Raw genomic sequence first — 22599 nt, forward strand, 5'->3', positions numbered from 1 at the left:
AAATATGGGGATTTGGTCACACCATATTACTATATGGTGCTTAAGCCCACTTACTGCGAAAAAGTACATTATGGTTAGTGAGTCGTACGCTATTCATAGAATGGGAGATCCTGCTTCTCTGAACCATGGGAGCCATACACTCCTCTATATGGGAGAACTAAAGGACTCCACCTATGACACAGGTGGACACTAATGAGAGGCACTGATGAGGGGAGGGAGTGGGGTGCTCCTCTTGTTTGTCTATATGACTCAAGACGCATTAGAAGTCGCACTATTGTGAACCAGGACTTAAAAGAGATGAATCAGCATACAAGATACAATGTTGCAGGTTTCCTCTGCCATTAGCTATATTGTAACAATTGATTTACAACCCACCATGCTGATTAACTCCAGTCCACTCAAAAAAGGCTGCTCAGACTAGGTTCACACTACTGCATGTTGGGAAAGCGCGTATTTTAGCAGACACGTGCCAGTGCCACGTGGTTTGATGCAGCATGTTTTTTTGGAAAAGGGTTAGACTGGAATTTCTTTTTCTCGTTTCTCATATATAGGGTAGCCTATTGAAATTAAAAGACTGTCTACATGTGAAACATAGAAACGTATGCATGCTGGTTCACACCTGTATGTTGTGAGGCTTCTTTAGTCTTTACTTGCAAGCAAGGCTGCATTTCATATCAACAATCAGCCCAATCCACAAGACATTTTTAAAACATAAAGCACCAGTTCGGTTGCACTTTCTTCTGCTTTATTGCACAGTGCTCACAGTAGTGTTGTCTCCCTCCAACTGCGTCCAGGCCTGCAGTAACAGCTTTTTCCAGGAGATCAGCTCCTGCCACTGCAGAGGCCCCTTCCTCTGTCTTCACACAGTGCTATGCGCTTTTAATTCTACAAAAAAAAAGCACAATTCTTTTATTAAAGACGTGCTCATAGTCGTAACTGTCAGCAAATCACATTTCCTTTCCGCTGCTTTTTAGAAGTGGCATTTGTGGTGCCTGGTATTGTTGGCTTGTACCAAATGCAGCAGATGACTTCTCATCTGATTGGAGCTGGATAGTTTCACTTTAAAAGCCCAATATTACTTTAAAAGACCTTTTCAAAAACCTTTTTAAAGCAATATCATAGCCCGATAGACTAATCCTTAAAGGGGTTGTAAACCCTACTTTTTCTTAAAATAACAAACATGTCATAGTTACCTCCACTGTGCAGTTTGTTTTGCACAGAGTGGCCCTGGTCCTCCTCTGCTGGTGGCTCCTCCCCGCATTGAGTGTCCACATTGGAGAAGGCTCTCCTAATGTGGACACCTGTGTGGTGTGCTCCCAAATCCTGCATCTGTGTCCATTCACACAGAGTGCAGGACTCGGCCCCGCCTTCTGGTGCCACGTCATTGGATTTGATGGACAGCAGCGGGAGCCAATGGCTGCGCTGCTATCAATCTATCCACTCAGGACATGAGACACCAGCTAGAGCTTGTGTGCTCGTTCCCAGCTGGAGGATGTCAGCATAGAATGCATTAAGGTGAAAACAGCAATAAAATACCACACAAAAAATGAAAAATCAAATAAACCAATACCCATACCAATACCCTATGAAAAACCAAGAGGGTTTACAACCCTTTAACCTGTTTCAAGCGTGATCTGTGCTCGTCTTCAGGTTTCAGGTCTATGGTTTCCCAACCCCACTACTTCTAGAGTGTGTGTGTGTATATATATATACACACACCCCGTTTCCCCAAAAATAAGGCCTAGCATGATTGTCTGTGATGGCTGCAATATAAGCCCTACCCCCAAATAAGCCCTACCACGAAAAGAAGACCTACAAGGACTTTAACTAGGACTTATTTGGAGGGGTAGGGCTTATATTGCAGCCATCACCAACAATCACGCTACGTCTTATTTTCGGGGGAAACAGAGTATATACATACACACACACACACACAGGGCCCTCTCCCTTTCACGCAATTGAGATGGAAGGATGCATCTTATCGTTTCATTGTCCCACTCACTGTGACAATGCTCTCACAGTGCTAAACCTTAAAGTGGGAGTAAACCCAGTTTAAAAAAACACTTACATTCCCGGCATGTTCACATTGGTTGTGCTCTCAACCAAACTTTCAAACCATCCAATGGCTGGTGTCATAACTGATCACATGTGCAGCATTATGGCAGTTGAAGAATTATTAGAGGCCAAGATGGCAGCTTCCTTGACTGAAAACGATAGAAGTGTTTACTTTCACTTTAAATGCATAGTGTTTTTCCGGTGGACATGTGAGTAAGTACATTCTATCAATTACCCTAATCAGTCCTCAATACAGTCTTTTTCCTCTTCTCCCCTTAACCGGTTCCCGACCAGCGCACGCCGATGTACGTCGGCAGAATGGCACGGGCAGGCATATTGGCGTACAGGTATGTCCAATCTTTAATGCCGCCCTGCCATCGTGCTCACTTGCTGGTCGGGACCCCCGTGAGTCCGGTCGGGGGTCCCACGGATTCGATCTCCGTGGGCATACCCGCGATCGTCTCACAGGGCGGCTGAATGGAGAAATGCCGTTGTAAACAGCATTTCCCAATTCTGCCTAGCAACTAGTGACGCTGATCTCTGCTCCATGTAATTGGAGCAGAGATCAGTGTTCACTAAATGAAAGCCCAGCCCCCCACAATTAGTAACACACCCCTAGGAACACTTAACCCCTACACTGCCACCCACTGGTTAACCCCTTCACTGCCAGTGTCATTTACACAGGAATAACTGCATTTATTTAGCAGTGATTGCTGCATAAATGATAATGGTCCCAAAAATGTGTCAAAAATGTCTGATGTGTCCGACATAATGTCGCAGTCACAATAAAAATCGCTGATTGCCGCCATTACTAGTAAAAAAAAAAAAACTCCCCTATTTTGTAAACGCTATAACTTTTGCGCAAACCAATTAATAATCGCTTATTGCGATTTTTTTTTACCAAAAATATGTAGAATACGTATCGGCCTAAACTGAGGTTACAAAAAGTTTTTTTATAGATTTTTGGGTGATATTTATTATAACAAAAAGTAAAAATAATGCGTTTTTTTTCAAAATTGTCGCTCTATTTTTGTTTATAGCGCAAAAAATAAAAACCGCAGGGGTGATCAAATACCACCAAAAGAAAGCTCTATTTGTGGGAAAAAAAGGATGTCAATTTTGTTTGGGAGCCACGTCGCCATTCTCCCTCCTGATTGGCTAAGACACAGTAGCAGCACTATTGTAAATCAAAGTTAGCTAGCCAATCAGGGGAGAGAAGGGGCAAGGCCTAGTTGGGGCTCCATGTCTGAATGGACACAGGGGGCTGTGACTCGGCTCAGGTGCCCCCATAGCAAGCTGATTGCTGTGGGGACCTGAGAAGAGGAGGATCCGGGCTGCTCTGTGCAAATCTACTGCAACAGAGCAGGTAAGTATAACATGTTTGTTGTGTTTATAGGGAAAAAGAATTACTTTACAATCCCTTTAAGCCGGCCATAGAGATTCAAATCAGGTACAGGCAGGCTGTATGTACCCAACTTGACCGATCGCTCAATCAACCTGGGTACAACCAGCCTGCAAGCCTGTCAGATTTTTGCATGTGATTATTGCTAGCGGCTAATCACTTTGTGCTCTCTCCATACCAGGCCATGGGAGGGGGGCCCAAAGCACATTGTATAGGCTGTGTGTACAGGGCAACAGATGTTGCCCTAGATCTACAGTACATGATCAATGTACATCTTATGACAGAGAAAAAGAACAAGGGGCAGGTAGGAAGGTTTATTACACCATTACAACATTATTGCTGAATAAACAAGTCCAAAACAGAAATGTCAATATTACTCTTGTCCATAGAGGGTATACAGGTGTAAGAGCTGAAGAGGTTGCAGTTCCTGAAAAACTTGCTGTGATTACACTGCTGTCTGCGTGATTTGCTTATACGTCTAAGCTCTTGATTCTTTTCTATGATTCTATTCTGTTGATCGCTGATAATTGCTGAGACTGACAACTTACTGTTGCCCATATGTTTTGTTTGTAGATGTTCTGTTGCAGCCAGCTCCAGCCCTGACTTGGAGAACCACAGGAGGAATCTTAGATTTTTATGTCTTCTTGGGCCCAGACCCTAAAGCTGTAATACGACAGTATCAAGAAGTGATTGGTAAACTTCAACAATTTTGTTTGTACATACTGTTCATTAATTTAGGCTGCATTCGCCAGAAACAGCCAACAAGCAAAATTCCTTTAATTTCAATGACACCTGTTCATATCTGAGCATTTTGTCACCTGAAGTAAAGCACCTGAAGCTCAAAAAAAGCACATGAGCTTTTTTTTTTTTTTTTAAGGCAGATTACAGACATTTTTCTGCCTTTTACATTGGTGACCCTTTGACCTGTACAAAATCGCAGCAAAAAATGCGTCAAAATTGCGGTAAAAACACACAACTTTCTGCCTGAAAGAAAAAATAAGCTTGGGTGTGAATGCAGCCTTACTATTGAGTTGCATCATATTGGAGAATTTATTGCAACTCTCACACTTCACTTACTGTACCTTTGTGCACAGCCATCAAAATACGGCTGCACTTTGAAGAGGGATATCGTTGTTATGGCAGCAGATAGTTGCCATAATCCCGGTATCCTCTTCAGTGGGCAGTCCGCTTTCAGATTAAAGTGGTCTCTGCGGGGGATTCACTGCAAGATCACTCTTATCTGTGGTGGGAGAGGCCCCCCACGGCACTCTGGTGCCTTCCACCGTTGCCGGCTGCACCGGTCGATCGGGTCCTCTTCTGTGTATGGTATGGAGCTGACTGAGGGGAAGATGGTCCCCACCTGCTCCATACCATTGCAGGGCGGAAAAATGTCACTTCCACCCATAGCTCTTAATGAGACTTTCAAGTCTCGGTAGTGTTAAAGGGGCCTTGGTGAGCAAGTAATGCACTATGCACCAAGACCTCTTTTTAGGCTGCAAAGCAATGATCAATGCAAGTTTAGCCTTCTGGATAATTTGACCACACCGGTCTCACTACTATGCCAAGTTTGGGATACTTTCAGGTTGAATTGTTTAACAATGTCATTTAAATATGAGAGAGAGGTCAGTTTTAATATAGTTATATCAAGTAAGTTCAAGTCTAAGGATGTTATTGCAAATTTTCAGGTTTTACAAAGACAAATCCTAATATCCTATGTAATGTTTGGGGGTTGTTTAGCTCCAGTTTAGCACCCACTAGCGAGAACAGTGCACACCAGCAATTCAATTTCAGGACTTGTTGGCCCACTTTTATTCAGAAAAGTTCAAAAACAAAATCCAAAAGTTTTCCCTCGCAGGGGATTTCACTGTCCATACAAAATAATGATAAATTCAGCCTTCTGGCTTATACATACATTATACAGTAGTGCTGCTCAGGCCTTCCACTTCAGGCTCTCGTCTGTCTCCTACAGACTTGCCAACACCGTCCATTTAGATAGCAGCCCCTCACTGCTTTGACCCTCAAACTTGGGTCTCTGACTTCCACTGTGCACACATTCACTCTCTGACTTTCACAGTGCAAGCTGCACTCTCTTGGTTCTCCTTTGCAAGCCTGGACTCCTCGGGAGGGTGAAGCCATGGTCCTGACTCTACTATCAGGCCAACACACACCTGAACAATCAGTGTGTCAGTGAGTCTCAAATCCCGGACCCAGAACTGAGGATTTCATCCCATCCAGATCTCCAAGAAATCCCCGGGCTCCAGGTCCCAAAGTGGACCTTACTAGATAATGAGCAAACTGAAAAGCCAGTTTCCTCTCAAACACACATACCCTGGAGCCCGTCAACCTGCCTGGTTGAGAATCCTTGACCCATACACTGGTGGGGTACCACACTACCACATATCTCCCCCCCCCTTGTTTCGACCCAAAGGGCGGAACACACCAATACAACCTCCTCACTTTGACATGACCATGCACGCTACCACATGGGCTAAATCTGGTCCCATCAGGTGACTTTCTCCATGTCCCCCTGCTACATCTACTCGGGCTCTACAAAGACATGCCCATGCCTTTCTATGATTGCACTTCCAAAAGTGATGTCTTCTCACTTCTCTTGGGCCTACACTAGTCCTTTTACCAATCTTGGTACCTTTTGCATGTGAGGTTGATTTCTGAGGTTTACGGGTCCAATACCATTAAGGTTATAAAGTGCTTCCTCAATTGTTTTCACTAGACTACCCCTTTTCTCTTTACTTAATTTAGAAGGAACCACATTTTTAAACACTGGTTTAAGTGGGGGCTCTGTTATTGGGGTGACACTGGTCCCTCTCTGCACTCTATGTACAGGCACCCTCTTACTGTCCAAACTTACTGCATGCTTCCTTTTGTCAGTTTCATCACTAACATCCTCATATGACTGCAGCCTCATCCTAGTCTCCCTCTGAAGGATATCCTGACTGTCTTGCCACTTTGAGGTTTTAAAGTCATGTGACACCTTGCTGAGCTTTGGGCCATTTCCCTCCGACCATTGTTTACCATGATCCTTCTCAGACCTTAGAGAGTTCTCAAACCTCAGGAAATTTTACCCAGAACCTGTATGGGACCTAATACTGCTGTATCTTTTACCTCTTTTGTGTCAATCATACCATTCCCTATCTCATTACAATTTTCAGGGTTTGCTACAACCATATCCACTTGACCAAAACCCTCGGGTCTACCATTATTTTTGTGGTCACACATGGTAACCAAACCATCAAAAATTGACGATGTGCTACATTTTTCATCATGGTCAGAACTATCAGTGCATTTGTCATTTTTCATTTCAACCATGTTCAAAAGTGTAGTGTCTGGAGAGGAACTGCACCCAGCGGAGTGTTTGTCTACGGCAGCTTTACACCAACTCCACTGGCATGAGATCCTCTGCCAGCAACTGTCCTGACCCCTGACCATAATCACATAACATTTGGACCTGTGACTACAATAACTTCATTTATTGGTGTGCCGTGTGGCACTTCTACCAACACTAGCTTATTTGGCACGGCATCATCCATTACCACATCATTAGGCCTTTTATGGATCACAGACATGAACTCTTCTGTGAGTTCGCCCTTACTTGATGTTTCCATCTTATGAGCAAAATCATCTGCAGTAGCAAGTCCACCCTTGCATATAAGTTACTCTGCAGGTCCTTCATCTGGCACTGCAGAAATCTTGTCTGCTCCACTTTTACCAACAGAGGCCTTTTCCAACAAAGCCAACAGGCTTTTTGCCCACCTGTCCCAGTTATCTCTGTGCTCCCAGAGGTGCTATGCAGTACCGCTCCTACTGCACAAGGGGACAGAGTGGTTCAGCAACAGATTACTTTGGTTCAAATAAGATTGTGGCACTACATTTTTAACCATCGCAGACTGTAATATCACACCTTCACCACCTTGCTCTGGTGGCGCTTCATTAAATGCATGAACGCTTTTAAACCCGCCATACGAGTGCTGCTCAGGCCTTCCACTTCAGGCTCTCATCTGTCTCCTACAGACTATATCCTTGCCAACACCGTCCATTTAGATAGCAGCCCCTCACTGCCCTGACCCTAAAACTTGGGTCTCCAATTTCCACTGTGCACACATGCACTCTCTAGCTGCTCCAGTGCACACCTGCACTCTGGGTTCTCCCTTGCAAGCCTGTACTCCTCGGGAGAGTGGAGCCCAGAACCATGGTCCTGATTCTACTATCAGGCCAACACACACCTGAACAATTAGTGTGTTGGTGAGTCTCAAATCCCGGACCCAGGACTAGGGGATTTCATCCCACCCAGATCTCTAAGAAATCCCCAGGCTCCAGGTCCCAAAGTGGACCTTACTAAAAAATGAGGAAACTGAAAAGCCAATTTCCTTTCAAACATGCAAATACCCTGGAGCCCCTCAACCTGCCTAGTTGAGAATCCTGGACCCATACACTGGTGGGGTACCACACTACCACACCTAGCACAAGCTAAAAATGGCTATAAAAAATTCCATTAATAAAATAGGCACTGTGAACTTAAACACCCAGCAAGGTATACTCTCTGATCCACACTCTTTCAACACATCCTGCTTCCTTGGAGCCCTCACTCCTTCACTCTTATGAAGTCGGACTTCTAGATATGAGGGAGCATGTAGCCTTCAATAAGGGACAGTGTTTGGACCAGAATGGCCAAATGCAAAGACTGAACATGTGGGAAGGGCAGGGGTGGTGTCCTCCAAGAAAGATGTGAGTTAATACACATATTTTGCAAAGTGCTAGCTATTCTTAATTCTTCTTTATGAGGCCCAGTCGTATCCATTTGTTGGGATTACTTAAGACACCATACATGCTTTAGTGTGTTGAGATGCTATTCAATATCAATGCAGTGAACCACAATGGATGGTAACACAGTACCGTGCTGCTTTTATTTAAAAAAATAAACTGTCTGATTTTCAGTCACCTGTCGTTCAATGGCAGCCCGCTTAAATGCCTTAAAGCAAAATATGTTAAAACACAACATAATATATGTGTTCACATGGGGTGAATCCGCTTGGCAGAGTCCACCAGCTCAGGGGAGATTGATCCGTTGATTTCCGGTGAGCTGGCGGATGACAGGTCCATCTCTGCTCACTGAGCAGGGTGGGACCTGTCAGAGCCCCTGTCATTTCTATGGGGAGATCAAATGAAAACGGACATCTGGTCCGCCAGATGGATGGCTGAACATATCACGATCCATCTGTTTTTAGTGGATTAGATGGCAAACGGGTGTCAGCGGACAGGCTGATCCGAGTGGGCTTATCGTTTGAAAGGGGACTAAAAGCACAATATACTGGCTAGTGGTGAATAGACCCTAAGGGCCCTTTCACACCTAACGCAGTGGGATGCATTTTGGACCATACTCCAACTGCATAGACAGTCCCAAATCCAGGCTATCCTATGGGCATAGTTCACACCATTGCAGTGCAGTGCAGTGCAGCATGCTGCATTTTTACGCACTACAAATGTTCAATAACACATGCAAATGCACTGCAATGCATCAAAGTGCACATAGAAGGCCAAGGAAAGCAAGAAGAAGGAAGTGACCTCACAGGACAAATGCAGATATAAAAACGCTTGTCAACTGCATGTAAATATGTATTACTGCATGTAAAACATGCATCAATTGAATGCCTAGGTACAAGAAAAAAAAAGCACAGTTACGAGCAGTTTCTGATGTGAATGGGCCCTAAAAGTTTGTAGACTGTTTAAAGACTTACTTGTGGAGAAAGCAATGGCAAAAACAGTCACAACATTTCTTATAATTATTAGCATCTATGGGATAGTGCAACATTGTCAATGTTGTTTTGCTTTAACTTGAACTAAAACTGAAATTTGGAAAAGATTGGTCTTTGGCGACATTAATCTCTTACAAGTGAACTATCATCTTTATTATCCATTTTCTGCACAGGACTTCCCTTCATGCCACCTTTTTGGGGACTTGGATTCCATATATGTCGCTGGGGATACTCAACTACTGAAATGACTCAGGAGGTGGTGAAAAATATGAGCAAGGCCAATATGCCTTTGGTAAGAGGACAGAAATACCTATACATTATTTCTTATTAGGGTAAACATTCTAAATTCTTCATTCATAAATCTTAAAACTGAGCTCGGATCAATGCTGTATATACACATGAAATGCATATACAAGAGTTATTGTACAAAAAGATATGTATTTCTGTCCTTCCAATCCTGATATATGCACAACACTGCCATAGAGCGCAGACCTGATTTTTATCTGCTGTGGTTACGTAACAAATACACAGGTCTTGTCCTTCCTCCAGCTGGTGATTGGGCAGTGAAAAAGAAGAAGCAAAAAGAAGCAGCAAGCTGATGAGCTCATCTTTAGGTCATTCTGCTCTCTTCTTCTATCAGTTTAAGCAGCATAGCATAGTTGATTGCAATGCTTCATCTTTTCTCAATCTGACCTCTGCTGTACAGGGACCGCAGGAGACTGAAAACAGGTCAACTTCATGTGCTTATACTGCTTGCACTTAAAATAGTATATATGTAATTATATATTCATGAATACAGTGCTGTATTAAAAACACTAATACACACTTACACCCTCAAACCTGTGTATCACCACTGCGCTTATAAAAATCCTAAAAAAGGAAACAGAAACTCCTGCTGCCACTTTAAATAAATAAATATTCATGTGCAAAAAAAAAATCCTACCAAACAGTGTAGAGTGAGCGGCGCTGAATACTAAGTGAATATGCCAATAACACACACTCTATACTCAAATGTATCCAATAAATGTATACAAATAGAATAAGTAACAGTGATTAATAACAATTTAAACTATAATGAAAACACCCTGTGAAATGAGTGATTGCAAAAAAAAAATATCAATAAATAAAGTGTCCAGTGTTTAAACACAAACGTTCAATAAATAAATAAATTAGACGGTGACCAGTGAATCACTTATACTTATAATTCATAAAAACTTCCAGGAACACTCCTCCACCACACCGCCGTGACTGTGACTTCAATCCCCTTATGTGCACACACTCACCAGCTGATTATGCCTCACACTGCCGTGTTTGGCTATAGACGCTTAACCACTTGGGATCCGCGCTATTGCCGAATGACGGCATTAGCGCGGACCTAGATTGCCGGGACTACGTCTATTGACGTCGTCCCGGTTACGAGCGGCCTGCGCGCCCCCTGAGGGGCGCGCGCGGCGCGCTCTGTGATCGGCGAGTCCGTGAGACTCGCCTGATCACCGATCCGTGTAAGGGGTCGATCCCGACCCCTTATCACGTGATCAGCTGTCAGCCAATGACAGCTGATCATGTGATAAAACGGAGCCGGTAATCGGCTAGTATTCCTCCTCGCGCTGACAGCGCGAGGAGAAAAAAAAAAGCAGATCGCCGGCGGCCGTGTTCGGGACATCAGTCCCGATCACGGCCAGCAATTCAAGCGGACACCTGCCCCCTGCCAGTGCCCACCTGCCACCCGCAGTGCCATCCTGAAATAAAGTAAGTGCCCCCCTGTCAGTGCCACCCAGCAGTGCCCATAGTGCCCACAGTGCCACCCAGCAGTGCCCACAGTGCCACCCAGCAGTGCCCACAGTGCCACCCACAGTGCCACCCAGCAGTGCCACCCACAGTGCCACCCAAAATCTGCCTCAAAGGTGCTGCACCCCAGTGCCGCCCATCAGTGCCCAGCAGTGCCGCCCATCAGTGCCCAGCAGTGCCGCCCATCAGTGCCCAGCAGTGCCACCTATCAGAGCCACCTATCAGTGCCCATCAGTCCCATCTATCTGTGGTACCTATCAGTGCCCATCCGTGCCACCCATCCGTGCCACTTATCCGTGCCACCCATCCGTGCCATCTTATCTGTGCCCATCTTTGCCCATCAGTGCCGCCTTATCTGTGCCCATCGGTGCCGCCTTATCTGTGCCTATTAGTGCCGCCTTAACTATGCCTATCAGTGCCCACCAGTGCAGCCTATCAGTGCCCACCAATGCAGCCCATCAGTGCCCACCAATGCAGCCCATCAGTGCCCACCAATGCAGCCTATCAGTGCCGCCTAATCAGCGCACTTCAATGAAGGAGAAAAATGACCCGTTTGCAAAATTTTATAACAAACTATTAAAACATTATTTTTTTCTTTTTTTTTTTTTTTGCATCTTTTTTTGTTTGTTTAGCAAAAAATAAAACTCTGAGCTGTAACTAAATACCACCAAAAGAAAGCTCTATTTGTGGGAAAAAAATGATAAAAATTTCATTTGGGTACAGTGTTGTATGACCGCGTAATTGTCACTCAAAGTGCATCAGCGCTGAAAGCTGAAAATTGGTCTGGGACTGAGGGGGGTTTAAGTGCCCAGTAAGCAAGTGGTTAAACCCTCTTTTCACAGGGAAGAAGAGTGACAGATCTTCAGGTGCCAATCAGAGACAAACACACAGCTCCTGATTAATCCTCTTTACACACTCCATATGTAAATGCAAAAAGCACAGCCTCCGATAGTGCAAAACCTTCACACACTTTAATCTCATAAACTTCACTGCATTACACTCACATGTGGAATATCAAAGGCACACCATAAACAAATTGCACAGCACTCCAAGACCAAGAAGAAAGTTTTTTAACCTATTCTGATGTGTAATCTCTTCACACCTATATGATGTTTCCCAGGATGTACAATGGAATGACATTGACTACATGGATGCATACAGAGACTTCACATACGACCAGACACGTTTTAAGAACTATGCAGAGATGGTCAAAGAATTCCATGAGCAAGGTCGTAAATACATCATGATTGTGGTAAGAAACGATGATAGAATCCAAATGTATAGTATATAGGAAATATATTTAATGTGTATCTATAGGCAAAACATTTTGGAAACAGGAAGGAAGAAGTTAAAAATCCACTGTGTAGATTCGCTCTCTTTATTTGTCCTGGTGATCATTTTCAGAGGCACAGTCAGAGATTAAAAAAACATAATATCTTAATTGTACTGTACAGGACAGTAAGTGATAGACTATGGGTTATATGCCTTTACCGTCAGATGATTGGATACAGGAAAAGGATTTGTGGGGAATGCCCCCAGTGCTCCCTCATAAAGCCCCACCCACTCCAATTTTGTTGCTAGTGTCCTTCAGTGAGGGACCCCTTTTTGATATGGAGAAATCTTCTAAAGCATTCTTTTTAACTTTTCTTTGACTGACACTTTTATCAAGATCTGATTGCCTCAGGGCTCACTAGCAGTTTTTTGGATCCTTGACCCGCCTGGGTTATCGTGTCTCCCTTTCCAAACATGCCAATAACTTCTCATGTTGCATCCATTTCATGAGGGCCCCACAGATAAAACCACTCGCTTAACAAGGCAGAGACGAGGTACAAAGGAGCTAAGAAAAAGGACCTAATAACACTCATGCTACAAATGGCACTGAGAAAGCCCAGTAAAACACTCATTGCAATAGCTGATTTCCTGCACCAGAGCAAGGTTATATACTGACACAGCTTCCTTCTTCTAATTCTAGCTCCCTCTCAGGCACACAACAGACCGCCTATCTGACAAAGGCAGATTTTAAGGCAACTATGTCTGATTTAGTTGGAAACTCTTTGCCCTTCTAGAACCTTTGGTCTCCAGAGCACAAAAGTGCTCTTCTGCCTCTCCACCACCTGAATCTATACAGGAGTTTGACACTGAACCCCCTAACCTCTGAAGGTTCATAAAAAGGAAGGTTAAGTTGATACAGAAGAGGATCCTGCAGAGGAAATTTCACCTCCTGCATTGTATGAGGCACAGACTAAGGCTTCAGGCTATGATTTCTTGTACTGATTTCTCTTTATTACATTTTTAAACACGAATTACAACTTCCACAATTCACAAAAACCTTCATCTCGTGCATATATAACACAAAGGCAAAGCCGTGCACAACTCTCAAGTTGACACTGGCCCGCCTGCATAAATATCCCCCAACCCCCCACCCAAACCCCCCACTTCGAACACACGCTGCTAACCCCAGCCAACTCGACCATGGTTGGCTGGTTGGAGAATGGTGGACGCCATCGGGAACAGGGGAAAGGAAGAGGGAGGGGCACGCCCAGAGGACAATCCACCGGGGGGGGGGGGGTGCAGGAGAGACCCCCCAACCCCCCGCCTGGCCACAAACAAAACGGGCAGGTGCTTGATCTACCCCTCGGCAATCCCGACCAGGGGGTAGACCATATCGCTCAACCAGCGGTTCCATAGCGCCCTAAATTTTTTTAGGTTATTTTGCTTTATGAACATCGCTCTTTCACACCAGATTGTGAAGTTAATTGCATTTACCCATGATTCTAATACTGGGGAGTTTTTAGCTTGCCAGTTTATTGCAATTAGCCACCTAGCCTGATACAGGCACCTTAGTATAGACATCCTTGTTAGGGAGGGGACTCTACCCTCCTCTAAAATCCCCAGTAGGCAAATTTTGGCTTCTGGCTTCAAAGTGGTCTTAAAAATCCTGTTTATTCTATGTACAATTTCTATCCAGTACCTGTACAATTTTGGGCATTTCCACACCATATGGAGAAGATCCCCTGATGCCCCACATCTGGGGCACTCATCCCTAGGTTTCCTGCCTATTTTCCACATCTTTTGGGGGGTATAGTATGCCCTATATATAAAAAGCAAGTGAGACATACGCTGTGATGGAGATATAGATACCAAGCTCCCCTGTTCGAGTGTCTCGTCCCATTGCTCCTGAGTTATCGGCCCTACATCCCCTACCCATCCCCTCCTGCTCTTATCGGGTCCCTCCCCCTTCAAGATTTTATCCCTAAGTTTTATATATAGCCTAGAGATCTGGCCTTTTACTTGCCTTCGATCGATAAGTCCCTGGAGCAAGGGAATTTCAATCCTCTCAATGACTAGTGACCCATACTGTGCTTGAATCCCATGCCTCAGTTGCAGATATTTATAAAACGTCTTATTGGAAATACTAAATTCCTGCCTAAGGTCTTCAAAAGATTTCATAAGATTCCCTTCATATAATTGCACTAGCCTGCTAATCCCCTGCCCCTCCCATTCCAAAGATCTATCTATACGATTTAGTTCAGCCAGGTTTCCATTATGCCATAGAGGGGTATAGACGGTCACTCTCACATATCCCATGAGTTGCTTTGCTGTCTGCCACACCTCCCTCGCCAAAACATTGGTAGGACACCTATGGGCAAATGAATTGGCTTCCAAAACTTCAACCAATGATTTATGGGGCGCTTTGTCGATCATCAGTTTATGATTTGGGCACCCTCCACCTTGAAGCCTGGCCCCAGCTAAATGCTGGAGTTGGGCTGACAAAAAATATGATCTCGGGTGTGGTATCGCCACTCCTCCCCTCCCGACGGGGAGCTGCATTGTCTGTAGCCTAATCCGTGCTTGCCCCTTCTTCCAGATTAGATCACGAAATAGCGATTCCAGTTTCTTGAACCACTTCTGGTTGATCCAAGTTGGGGAGTTATGCTAGATATATAAAATTTGTGGCTGCCAGATCATTTTAATTAGATTGCAGCGCCCCGCCACGGAGAGAGGGAGGCAACACCAGTTATTAACCTTCTGTTTCATCAATAGTGGTGCTAGATTCTCCTCGACATACTGATTTACTTCTCCAGAGATCCAGACACCCAGGTACTTCAGCTTGGGCACCACCTCTAAACACGTAATTATGGGCGGTAATAAATCTCCGGGTCTAGTCAACGGCAGTTAATTACCAAGCCTGATTGTTGCCCAAACTCCCCCATCATCTGCACTACATTATTCAAGGTAGAGTTCATGTCCCCAATAAAGAACAGAACATCGTCCGCAAACAGGGCAATTTTATCTTCCCCCGATCCACGTCGGAATCCCTGGATGTCCGGGCGTGATCTCGTCAGGACAGCCAGGGGTTCCATAGCCAGCACGAACAGGAGGGGAGACAGCGGGCATCCCTGTCCCGTCCCCCTCTCCAACTGGAATGCTTCAGAAAGTACAGTTCCCATTTTAATCTTTGCCCTGGGTCTATTGTAAAGTAATTTTACCCATCGAGTGAATAAAGGGCCAAAACTGAAACGCTCCAATACTTCCCATAAATAACCCCATTTCAAACTATCAAAGGCCTTGGTGGCATCTAGAGCTAATATAGCTCTAGGTCCATCATTATCCCTGGGTGTTTGTATATTTAGAAAAACTCTCCTAATATTAGTGCTGGTTGACCTGCCCGGGATAAGGCCAGATTGGTCTGAGTGTATTAATTTATGGATATAATTGTTTAAACGGGTCACTAGGGCCTTGGCTAATATTTTAACGTCGGAGCATAACAAAGATATTGGCCGATATGATGAGACTTCCTGTTGGTCTTTCCCCTCCTTGAGTATTAGAGTAACGTTGGCCTCCAGCATTGAAGCGGGAAGCTCACCCATTTCCAATGCATGGTTTAACGTTTTCAGGAGTTCTGGCAACAGCACTTCGCCATAACGTTTGTAAATTTCTATTGGTAGCCCATCCGGGCCTGGGGATTTATAATTAGGCATTTCAACCACTGCGTTTTTTAGCTCTTCTAGCGTAAGTGGTAGTTCAAGGCTCATTTTATCATATTCTGATAAAGTTGGGATTGCTGTTTGATGCAGAAAGTCAATAGCTAAACTACCATGACCCCGTGTAGCTGATTTATATAAATTTTTATAGTAATCACCAAGCACCTTCATAATCGCAGGGGGGGGGGGGGCTGGAGACGAGATCACCGTTCGGCGTTTTAATCGCCTGTATCGCTGTAGAGGAACTATTGGTTTGGACCAAAAGGGAGAGGGCTTGACCCACCCTCTCCCCTTCGCCAAAGTAATATTGACGTTGAAATATACGCCTATTCTCCGCTTTCTTCAAGAGTGCCAATTTATATACTTGTTGGCTATCCAACCATGCCTTCTGCCTATCAAGCGATGGATCCTCTATGTATGTTCTCTCTGCCTGGGTAACATCGTTCCTTATTATACTCTCCTGTTCTCGGGTTTTCCTCTTGATTGTTGCAATTTGCTGTATTAATATACCTCTAATATAGGCTTTTAAGGAGTCCCAGACTATTCCAGGCGCAGCTGAACCCCTATTGATTTGAAGAAATCCCCTAATCCTGTCCACCGGGGAGCTAGAACAGCCAATCAGTTTCAGCCAGCCAGGGTTTACTCTCCACCCCCCGGGGCCCGCTCTTTCTCCCATGCTCACAGTAATAGACAGGGGGGAATGATCTGAGATCCCCCTTACACCATATTCTATATCCTGTACCAACCCCAATGCCTCCTTGTTCCCAATGACCATGTCTATTCTTGATAGAGTATGGTGAGTATTAGAGAAGCAGGGGTACTGCCTCTCCTAGGGGTGTCGCATTCGCCAAAGGTTACTCAGTCCTATTTCTGATAAGAATCCCTGCAGTCGACCTATTCTATTCCCATCCGGGCAAGGGAATCTGTCCAAGCTCCTATCTAGTATTTCATTGAAGTCGCCTAGTATTATCCACGGGACACCTAGTTTACCCAGGCTAAACGTAAAGAATTTATACATAACCTCCAGCTTAAAGGGAGGGGGTATGTAAATATTAGCTAGGACATAATATTGCCTGACAATCAAGCAGTACAGGAAGACAAACCTGCCCTCCTCATCAATGTAGGACTCCTTACATAAAAAATCTGTTCCCCTCCTTACTAAAACACTCACTCCCCTAGAGTACGATGAGTGGAAGGAATGGTCATATGCCTGGAATTTCCGGTTATTTAATTTTTTTTAACAACACGGCTGGTTTTATTGAGAAGACATCACAGAACAATAAATATACAGACATCACAACAAGCTACACATTACAGAAGTCACCAATGATTAATACAGCATAGCTAGAGGACCAGTGAAGCAGAGAGAACCAAGAAGGGGCCCGTAACCGGGTACATAAATGCCACAATAATGAAAAGGAGAAATAAGAAAGGAGGGGGGAGGAAGAGAAGGGAGGGGGAGGAAGGGAAGGGAAGGGAGGGGAGGAGAGAAGGTGGGGGGGCAGGGCAGCGCCTCTACCTCCAATACACCAAGTTTTCAAAACTGTTCCACCCAAGGTAACCATACTCGGTCAAACTTTTGCGGGCACCCTCTAACTAGGTAGGTCAGTTTATATAGGGGGAGGACAGCATTAACCGCTGCATCCCACGACTCCACCGCGGGGGGCGAAGACGATATCCAGTGCCGAAGGATTTCCCTCCTGGCGTAAAACGCCAGAAGTGAAAGCAACAGCTTACTGTACCGTGATCGCTGTTCATCATCCTGAATTCCTAGAAGGGCAAACTCAGGTGTCATAGGCACATCCAACTGCAACTGAGTGTTAATACATTCAAAAACAGCCCGCCAGAACCTTACAATGCGGGGGCATTCCCAAAACATATGCAGGAAAGTACCGTTAGGGTAGTGACACCTGGGGCACTCCGGGGACCTATGGGGATAGATTCTGTGCAGCCTCTGCGGCGTAAAGTACACCCGGTGCAAGAATTTCGTATGGATCAGCCGGTCTCTAGAGGAGATCAGCAACCGGGACCCATCCTCAAAACACTCCTCCCAAGCTTGTCTGTCCAAACTGGGGATGTCCGCATGCCACTTGTCCCAGAGGGTGTTCATTCTAGGAGAGTCAGAGCGCAACAGGACCTGGTACAGTGTGGTAAGAGTCTTTTTAAGGGATTCTTGCGCCAGGGTGTCCTCAACTGGGTCTGCCCGCAGCACAATAGGTCTAGGAAACTGAGCCCTGGCCGCATGCCTCAGCTGATAGTATCTGAAAAGCATAGACCCATGAAGCCCTGATCTCTCCACCAGATATCTAAAGGGAAGCAAGGATCCCTCGTTATAGACATCCCGAAGGGAATTTCCGGTTATTTAGCTGCGGGGCTGTAATTGGGGTTAGATGCGTCTCCTGTAGAAAAAGCAAGCCAGGTCCCCTTCCCTCTGTTTCTAGCATAACCGCAGCTCTCTTATTTGGGTCTCCCAAACCCCTCACGTTCTATGAGGTAATGCTCAATCTACTCATTAACGCTGATAATTGCTAAACCAAAGAAAATAGAAGGGCGGAAGGGAGAGGGCAACACCCCCTCCCCCGGCAACACCCCACACCCCCCACGCCCACCACTCTCCCGGTACATGCCTCGCGTGTTCGAAGACCCACCCAGCCGTCCCCCCCACCCATCCCTGCCCATCAGAGCATCCCCTAGAGGTCTCTATTGTGGCCCGCTTATTCAAACCCCATCCAAGAGTGCCCAATCTAACTACCCCCCCAGATGGTCCAACCTCCCCAAACTGGGAACGATAATAAGTATCTTGGCCATTTTGTAACGTCCAAATACTCCCCCCACCTCTCTCAATCACAAGGGGGGGGGGAGGAGAGGGAAAAAAGGGGAAGGAAAAAAAAGGGGGGGGGGAAAGAGGGTAAGACATCCCCCCCAACCCAAAAGTGAAAAAAACCCTTACCAATCAAAATCCATCTATCACACCCTGCACAGCATTTGTATACAATGTGATTCACCCTGTATTGTCTCTCATTTCAAACCTAACTCTCTATAATCCAAAGAGTATTCACACCTTCCCCAATCTATTTATCCCCAGCATTACCCAGATGTTACATACCCGAAGAGCGTATATAATACTATTTATGCCATACCATTATACACATCACCCCCCCCCCCCCCCACCCCACAATGAGTGACAATTAATAACATAACATGCTCTATCAAGTAATTACAACTATTTGTGAGTTCGATGGAAAAAAAAAGAAAAAAAAAGGGGGGGGGGGGGGAGGAGAGGCCCCAACAACACCCAATTATTCCATTCCAAAAAATCATAAACAATCATGATTGTTATATACCTCTCCCACCCCCCCCTCCCCCATTCTAAGTGCCTATCAGTGACACAGCACACCCCATCTATATAATTACATAAATCCATAAGCTCGGTAATTCTAATATGTGTCTCAAAAAAAAACTCCACCCCCCCTCTCCTCCCCTTCACAAGGACCAATTTTATAAACAAACCAATACTAAATAGTTCTACAAAGTCCCTTTATGTTCCTCCAACCAGTTTGCAGCCTCCAGCGGGGAATTAAAAAATAAGGTTGAGCCCAAGGCAAACACTCGCAGTCGAGCAGGGTACAATAATGCATAGGTTATCTTATGTTTTTGCAGGGTGCGCTTGATGGGAATAAACTCAGCCCTCTGTTTCTGCAAGTCCAATGAGAAATCCGGGTAAAATGATACTCTAGTCCCCTTATAAAAGATGTCTCCTAGTTCTCTAGTTCTTCGCATCAGAATCATTCGATCATTGTAGTTAACAACTTTCAATATCAATGGCCTACAATGTTCCTCTGATGATCGGGGTCTAAAGGGGACTCTGTGGGCCCTTTCAATGGAGAAGAGTGGGGAAAAGAGGACATCTCCCAATAACTCCTTAAACCAGTTCTCAAGAAAAGTAATGGGATTAGAGCCCTCGCTTCCCTCTGGCAGGCCAATTAAACGCACATTGTTCCTGTGGTTCCTATTGTCCATGTCATCCATTTTTGATGCCTGTATAGCGATTTGTTTCTGGAGTCCGATTATTTTTTGCTGTAAAGGGAATAGCTCGTCCTCCACCGTACTTAATCTTCCCTCAAGTACAGTCGTTCTATCAACAGTATTACTCAACAGTTGACTCAGAGTGCAATTCATTTTTAATATTACTCAATTGATTATCAAGACCAGAAATAAAGTCCTTGCACTCGTTAACTGCCTGCAGTATCTCTCGCAACGTGGGTTCACCAGCCCCCATCGCAAGGGGTTGTTGCGAGCCCACAGAGCTATAAGTCCTCTTGCTCTCCCCCAGAGGTAGACCACCCGCCCCCCCTCCTAAAGATAGGGTAGCAGAATCTGAAACCAGGTAACCCGTACTTCTCCTATCACCAGCTGTCCCCTGTGACTTTGTTTGCCCTGCTGGATGATAGTGTCCTTTCCTGCCAGGAGAGGTCGCATGGGCAAAACGCTCAAGTTTTGCTGCCGCAGAAGCTTGATTTAATTTTTCCTTAGCTGCACGTGTTTTTTGATTCCCCTCCCCATGTGGCACATCCTCCATAGCTCTTTTGCTAAGCATGGTAATGTCTGCGAAATAAAAACTAAATCAGCAAAATAGTGGTGTGGCAGTGTATAACAGTATAGCAAGCCCCCGCAACACGAAGGAACACAGCTATTGATAGAGGTAAAAAAAAGGGAAAAGGGGCCAAGCAGTCCACTAAGGGAAAGAGAAGGGAGAGTAAAATGCTGCAACCGTTGCTTCGTTTGTTTTGTTCAGTTCATTGCCTCATCCCTTCTCCAATCAGTGCAGCAACATGGTCGTGGGCATATTATGTCTTTGAGCTAAAACTCCATCAAGCTGGCCGCTAAAGGGGGGAAGAAGGGGAGGGAAGGGGAACGTCCCACCAGGGAAGGAAATGCTAGGACGCCTTCCTACTTTCAAACATAGACAGTAACCATAGTCCCCAACCTTCACCTCTCCCCCTCCTCACTCCCCCTGGTTACCACTGCCTAAGTCGATGCTTTAGGCTAGCCTACTGTCCAGTCGCTCCGCTGCTCCCAGCCAATGTCACTCGTATGTACGGCGTGCCTCATGGTTCAAACCTTAGCTTTCATGGCGGGTAGTCTCGCTGGTTGGCTAAGGCAGCTTCGCTCCACCGGACACCGCCGGGGGTCTCGCGTCAATCCGAGTCAACAGCGAGCTCTTCCCGGCTTGTCCTCGGGCTCCTTCGGATACTCGTTCGGGATCTCGCGGTAACCCGAACCATCAACGGGACCTCCCTCTGGTATTTTCGGCAATTTCCAACAGCTTCCGCAAGAATGGGCAGTAATAGGCGCCACAAACGCTCCCAGGTCCGCGGGGCTCAAATGTGCAGTGAGAGCGGAGAGATCAAGCGGCAGAGGAGGTAACCACACAGGCGGCATACATTTTTCCCGATCAGAGGGAGGAGGCGGAGGCAGAGAGCTGGCGAAGTCTAGAAAGAGCTTTCCATTGCACAAATTAACTGTACTTTACAGAGGCATTGGCAAAATCCTAAAAAAGGTATTCCTTCCTCCAAAACTCTTTGCTGAGGGATGTCTTATGGACAAGGAATTTATCAAATAAAATGGCACGTCCTTGTACTGGATTTTGCCATTTCTGTTCTCAACAAGCATCTCATTTCTTCTGTTGAGGATGCTCCCTCCTATAAGGATTGGGTTGATAAGTATTCAAAGCCCTATTTAAGGCAACCTTTGCTGGTTCTGCTTTCAACTGACGATTGTGGCCGTGTCAGTTTGTCAGGCTGTTGCTAAGTGTTGTTTGTGTTGATCCCCTAGAGCAGGGGTGTCAAACTGGCAGCCCTTCAGCTGTTGTGCAGCTACCAGCCCCATCATGTCTCTGCCCATGGGAATCATGCTTGTAACGGTCAGCCTTGCAATGCCTCATGGGACTTGTAGTTTCGCAACAGCTGGAGGGCCGCCAGTCTGACACCTGTGTCCTAGAGAATGGAAATCGCTAGGTCTCTAGGATAACACTGTTCTCTGTACATATGCACAGTGTACTGTGTTTAGAGGCTTGATCTGCTAAGACTGTTTGGCAAATCCTTTAATACATTTATTAAAGAACTTACTGGGAGGAAAGTACTTACAGTATATCCCACAAAAATAGCCAAAGCCTTTGAATACTACGGATGTCTCTTCTAACCAAAAGGGGTTGTTCAAAAGTGAGTTTTAGTCCATCCTTTTGTTGTTTTTGCAAACCCTGGACCTATAAACGCTCCAAGCCTACCCATATTCCCTACTCACAATGAAGGGGTGCCCTCACTCACTAGAGCGGAAGGACATCTGTTGGCATCTGTGCCAGTTTGGATCAGAGTCACCCAGGACCTCTATGTCCAGTGTGAAATATTTTTTTTAAGGGGCTAGAATATAGAATTTCTATCTCTACCGTCTCCTCAATTCCTACCCACCAGTCTACCAGCTTCACCTCAAAGACAGGCAGATTTGTGGGCTATAATAAACCTACTTCAGGCTCATGAAGTGGTAATCAAAGTTCCTGCAGTTGAAAGGTTAAAACAGTTTTACTCAGACCTATTCAGTC

The 22599-nt window shown here is 45.3% G+C and overlaps 1 protein-coding gene across 1 annotated transcript in view; it reads left to right on the top strand.

Annotated features, from left to right (window-relative positions):
• The window catches only part of GAA (alpha glucosidase), a 215772-nt gene that overhangs the window by 60894 nt on the left and 132279 nt on the right, over positions 1–22599 (top strand). The window contains exons 6-8 of the mRNA XM_077459632.1: positions 4031–4150; positions 9402–9520; positions 12137–12268. Of these exons, the coding sequence (XP_077315758.1) occupies positions 4031–4150; positions 9402–9520; positions 12137–12268 (371 nt within the window). The remainder of the gene's footprint in view (positions 1–4030; positions 4151–9401; positions 9521–12136; positions 12269–22599) is intronic.

Source organism: Lithobates pipiens, unplaced genomic scaffold (assembly GCF_037356315.1).
Source record: "Lithobates pipiens isolate NorthernLeopardFrog02 unplaced genomic scaffold, aLitPip1_a1.2 Scaffold_28, whole genome shotgun sequence".
In the NCBI taxonomy this organism is placed as follows: Eukaryota; Metazoa; Chordata; class Amphibia; order Anura; family Ranidae; genus Lithobates; species Lithobates pipiens.